The sequence below is a fragment of the Thalassophryne amazonica genome, chromosome 6, assembly GCF_902500255.1.
Source record: "Thalassophryne amazonica chromosome 6, fThaAma1.1, whole genome shotgun sequence".
NCBI classification, from domain to species: Eukaryota; Metazoa; Chordata; class Actinopteri; order Batrachoidiformes; family Batrachoididae; genus Thalassophryne; species Thalassophryne amazonica.
Window position 1 is genome coordinate 35882853 of NC_047108.1, and position 6000 is coordinate 35888852.

At 46.9% G+C, this 6000-nt stretch overlaps 1 protein-coding gene across 1 annotated transcript in view; it reads right to left on the reverse strand.

Annotated features, from left to right (window-relative positions):
- The window catches only part of mapk13 (mitogen-activated protein kinase 13), a 94784-nt gene extending 91614 nt beyond the window's left edge, over positions 1 to 3170 (reverse strand). The window contains exon 1 of the mRNA XM_034171991.1: positions 2934 to 3170. Within this exon, the coding sequence (XP_034027882.1) occupies positions 2934 to 3046 (113 nt within the window). The 5' untranslated portion in view covers positions 3047 to 3170. The remainder of the gene's footprint in view (positions 1 to 2933) is intronic.
- Positions 3171 to 6000: the final 2830 nt, after the last annotated feature.

A 6000-nucleotide genomic window follows, 5' to 3' on the forward strand; every position in this document is an offset into this window, starting at 1 on the left:
GTGGAAACAGCATATGTTCCAGACCTGACTGCACCATACCAAACACCAAGGTTGAGTAGGATTACTTTGAAAGAATACATGTGGATTACATGTATGTATGTACATACATTTGGATTACTTGTAATCTGATTACTTTTGGATTACATTTCAAAGTAATCCTGCCAAAAACAAATCCAAAGCAGTTTTTACACCATGCGTCCAGTGGCGGCACCGGGGGGGGGGGGGGGGGGGCTTGGGGAGGCTTAAGCCCCCCAATAATGAGCCAGGCCCCCCTCAGCGCCCCCAATAATTCTGCCAATAATGTGAATAGCGACTGACATATTTGTGGATCTCAACTACAGTTTTGCACTGAGAATGTCTCAATATTGCGTAACTGAGCAAAGTAATGAATGTGTGTGTTCGGTGATCCACTAATGCTGAATCACCCTTCACAAACAGAATTTTCAGTTTTGCGAAAAACATTTATTTGTAAAACCCCACACACGTTACAAATCAGAAATTTGTGTTTGTGGATCACAAGGCACGTGTACAAATCAAAGGATATATGTATACTCAACAAAAATATAAACGCAACACTTTTGGTTTTGCTCCCATTTTGTATGAGATGAACTCAAAGATCTAAAACTTTTTCCACATACACAATATCACCATTTCCCTCAAATATTGTTCACAAACCAGCCTAAATCTGTGATAGTGAGCACTTCTCCTTTGCTGAGATAATCCATCCCACCTCACAGGTGTGCCATATCAAGATGCTGATTAGACACCATGATTAGTGCACAGGTGTGCCTTAGACTGCCCACAATAAAAGGCCACTCTGAAAGGTGCAGTTTTGTTTTATTGGGGGGGGATACCAGTCAGTATCTGGTGTGACCACCATTTGCCTCATGCAGTGCAACACATCTCCTTCGCATCATCCGTGAAGAGAACACCTCTCCAACGTGCCAAACGTCAGCAAATGTGAGCATTTGCCCACTCAAGTCTGTTACGACGACGAACTGGAGTCAGGTCGAGACCCCGATGAGGATGACGAGCATGCAGATGAGCTTCCCTGAGACGGTTTCTGACAGTTTGTGCAGAAATTCTTTGGTTATGCAAACCGATTGTTTCAGCAGCTGTCCGAGTGGCTGGTCTCAGACGATCTTGGAGGTGAACATGCTGGATGTGGAGGTCATGGGCTGGTGTGGTTACACATGGTCTGCGGTTGTGAGGCTGGTTGGATGTACTGCCAAATTCTCTGAAACGCCTTTGGAGACGGTTTATGGTAGAGACATGAACATTCAATACACGAGCAACAGCTCTGGTTGACATTCCTGCTGTCAGCATGCCAACTGCACGCTCCCTCAAATCTTGCAACATCTGTGGCATTGTGCTGTGTGATAAAACTGCACCTTTCAGAGTGGCCTTTTATTGTGGGCAGTCTAAGGCACACCTGTGCAATAATCATGGTGTCTAATCAGCATCTTGGTATGGCACACCTGTGAGGTGGGATGGATTATCTCAGCAAAGGAGAAGTGCTCACTATCACAGATTTAGACTGGTTTGTGAACAATATTTGAGAGAAATGGTGATATTGTGTATGTGGAAAAAGATTTAGGTCTTTGAGTTCATCTCATACAAAATGGGAGCAAAACCAAAAGTGTTGCGTTTATATTTTCGTTGAGTGTAAATCGTCCTCTGTGCATTTGCAAGTATTAATGAGACAAATTTAACTCCATACTCAAAAAATTTAGGTTTCCTAAATATTTATTACAGCCACTTCACTTATCTTTATAATTTTATTACTGGTAAATTTCAGAATTGATTTAGATGAGATATAATTATTATCTCACAGGAATATATCACAATTATCTGGGAACTACTTTTTGCGCAGGAATTCATCAAGCACGTTGGCCACAGCAACGCACAAACACAGAATATACAGAAGCTGTATATCATTATTCGGCAACCATTCAAAGTGATGTGTGTGTGCATTGATACCACATTTTAGAGGAGCACGGGTGACTAAAACATACGAGAGTGGCTATATGCCCAACCATTGGGTCAATAAAGTAAATTCACGAGTATATACGCCCAACCACAACCGACAAATGCGCGCGCTTGTAAGCTCACTTCTGGTTTCAACACGGGAGGGAAGAAAGGCGGGCATTTTTTCGCCGGCTGCGGGAGGGTTCGCACCCCACGGAGGGGCTGTGATCTAAAACGGTTCTGTTTGGCTCATCACACCCAGGGAACTGTGTCAAACTAACACCATCTTATAGCCAACAAGCAGCATTTTGTTCAAAAACTGTTTTGTCGTTAACAGGCTTCCGTTCAAAATGCTTATGAAGTTTGTCTGTTTTCATCCATTGTGGTGTTTTCGCAGTAATTAAAGACGGCGCCATTAAATGTGTCAAACATACGCCACAATAGAGCCTTAAAAAGTGGTGTAAAAAACTTAGTTTAGATGCACAAAACATGTCAAATACACGATCACAGTTGGGCGAAGATCTTAGAAGATCTTATCTGCCCAACGGTTGGGCGAATAAGGTAGGACATATTTATTTGCCCAACGGTTGGGCGTATAGCCTTTGCCAAAACATATACCTTGGTATTTATAAAGCAATTTACTATATTGTTCATTTCGACGACATTTTGTGAAGCCCCCCAGCACCCCCTCAGCTCCCCCAACAAAAATTTCCTGGCGCCGCCACTGCATGCGTCCCCTTTAAATAATCATTATTTTGTGACACACAATTCTGAATGAGCCTCAGCTATATACTATACGTGCCTCTAAGTGGACGTAGAAGCAGATTTCAGCGGTGTTCTTTGCAGTATTTATGAGGCGCCTAAGCACAGTGTTATGTGATGAGATGTGTCCCAACGGCTGACAGGATGTGGAGGTGTTCTGAGTAGTTTTGTGCCGTGCAGGATTTGGCCCGCGTTTCACTCACCACACACAGCCGTACGCTCCGGTTCCGATCTGTTTGAGCCGCGTGTATTTCTCCGGCACTTCCCACACCGTTTTGTTGATTTCCTCCCTGGAGAAATGCGGCGGAGCTTCCATGGCGATGAGGAGAAGACGAAGCTCTCAATTTAAAAAAACAAACAACAACAAGAAAACTTCTCGTCCTTCCTCCGGTGCGCCCGCAGTTGTACACAAGGTGACGAGAAAAACACCACTCAAGCAAGATACAGTACACGATGCAGTACTTCCAGGAAGTCCTTTCAAAATAATGGCCCTTACGATGCGTTGACGTTGACGTGGTATTAAATTTGTGTCAACCCCGTAAAAGAGCGTTTTAAAATCAAACAGTGGGAAACAAAAGCTTCACCAATCAAACAGTGGGAAACAAAAACTTCACCAACTTAGACGTAAAATGCTTCTTTTATTTCAGAGAGAAAGAATTCCTTATACGTTTCATTTAGGACAGCTTCCAAATATAGCATTGCAGGGGTTGTGCTCATCAGACAGACAACAACCTCAAATGATTGAATTCATGATGTTTCCTGAAAAATGAAGAGAATTTTCCCTTCACATTCAGTTCTATAATGTAAGATGTCACTTTTTAAATGACGACTCTCCATTTTATGATTGCATTTCTGACACCTGTCACTGTGGCTGGTAATCACAAGTCAGACTTATGATTATGTAAATTTTGCGTATGTACAAATAAAATTCCTGCATTACGAATGACAAGTCATCCTTTTCAACTTCAGAAATGAAAAAAATTAAAAAGGCAGGCCTGAAAGCATCACAAGCCAGAGCAAACCTTGGCTTTTGATGTGATTGGTCTTTCTTGGTGTGAGGCAACAATCAGTATTAATATGAGTTTTCGCATTAATAAAAAAGCAGATTGAAGGACTTCATAATAGAACATGATTTGTGGAAGTGGAAAGTTTTGTTATGATTGAGTGAATGTGTTGATAAAACCTCAGCTCTGTAAGATGAACAGTGATTTCTAAAGAATTCTGAAGTTTTGAGAATTTGTAGAGATTTCTGTGTGTAATAAGGCTCACCCACTTTATTCAAACAAGATGCACATTGATTTTCATGCAATTCTGTGTTCAAATTGTTAAAAGATCTGTTTTATATTTGTATCAAACTACGTTTAATAACAAAAGGGTCCACAGACTGACTGTGCAAAGTTTTATTATGTTGGTTGGAGTCATGATGTTGGGAAGGTGTAGTGACACCGACCCACAACAGGGGGCGTTAATGAACGGACAATGGATAAGCCAAAAAGTAACAATTTAATGTTGTGAATTGCACAACGGAATACAGACAAAAACAAATAGAGGAGTACAGTCAATCGTATACAAGGTGACGTGTGGGCAGGCTCGAGGATAGAAGACGTCTGTCCAAAGAAGAGCCGGATCCCACACAGCTTCCACCGCCAGCGGATCTGAAGAACACCGGAGCCGCCAAGTCCAGAGTCCCAGGTGGCCACCGTCTCCAGCTGTCAGACCAGGTACTGCTGGCAGAAACAGAAACAGTTAATGGTGGGTGTGTGAAGACACACCCAGTAATTGTCCCCTGAGTAGTTCCTCCGGGAGGGAGAACCTCCACCTCCAGAAACAATGTCACCCGTGCAGCTCCTGTTGGTCTCTTTCCTGGATGGAGTGAGAGGCGAAGAATGTCGCCCTCTCACTGTCCGCCAATCCAGCCTCCGACAGAGCCCGCAGGAACACGGCTGCACACAGACAATATTTTTAGTCTCAATATAAATCGCAGAGAAGGTTACCTTGATTGGTAGCTGATTTCTCGGCTGGGAGGTGGAGTTGCAGTCCGGCCTTTATGGTGATGGTGTTGAGTGGTGGATGAGTGACAGCTGGTACGGATGATGAGTGACAGCTGTCACTCCCGGTCGCTCCGACGCCCTCTCGTGCTTGAAGACCGCACTTCAAGCAGGGCGCCATCTTGTGGTGGTGGGCCAGCAGTACCTCCTCTTCAGCGGCCCACACAACAGGACCCCCCTCAACAGGCGCCTCCTGGCGCCCGACCAGGCTTGTCCGGGTGACCGGTGTAGAAGTCGGCCAGGAGGGCCGGGTCCAGGATGAAGCTCCTGTTCACCCAGGAGCGCTCTTCGGGTCCATAACCCTCCCAGTCCACCAGATACTGGAACCCCCGGCCCTTTCGACGGACGTCCAGGAGCCGGCGTACTGTCCACGCGGGCTCCCCGTCGATGATTCGGACAGGAGGCGGCGCCGGTCCAGGGGCACACAGTGGTGAGGTATGGCAGGGCTTGAGTCTTGACACATGAAAAACGGGGTGTATCCGCAGTGAAGCTGGCAGCTTCAGCTTCACTGCGGCCGGACTGAGGACTTTGAGTATGGTAAAAGGTCCTATGTACCTGTCCTTTAGCTTCTGGGATTCCACCTGCAGGGGGATGTCCTTTGTGGATAGCCAAACCTCCTGCCCGGGCTGGAATGCAGGGGCCGGGGAACGCCGGCGGTCTGCATGGGCCTTAGCCCTCGTCCGGGCTCTGAGCAGGGCAGAGCGGGCGGTACGCCACACCCGACGGCACTTCCTCAGATGGGCCTGGACCGAGGGCACCCCGACCTCTCCCTCCCCATGCGGAAACAATGGGGGCTGGTACCCCAAACACACCTCAAATGGGGAGAGGCCGGTGGCAGATGAAACTTGGCTATTATGAGTGTACTCGATCCAGGCCAGATGGTCACTCCAGGCCGTCGGGTACGCGGAGGTCACACAGCGGAGGGCCTGCTCCAGTTCCTGGTTTGTCCGCTCTGCCTGCCCGTTCGTCTGGGGGTGGTACCCAGACGAGAGACTCACGGTGGCCCCCAGATCCCTGCAGAAACTCCTCCAGACCTGGGAGGAGAACTGAGGACCACGATCTGAGACAATGTCCGATGGAATCCCATGTAGACGCATGATGTGGTGGACCAGGAGGTCTGCAGTCTCCTGGGCCGTCGGGAGATTCGGGAGGGCCACAAAGTGGGCCGCCTTGGAGAACCGGTCCACTATCGTGAGGATGGCAGTCATGCCCTGGGACGGCG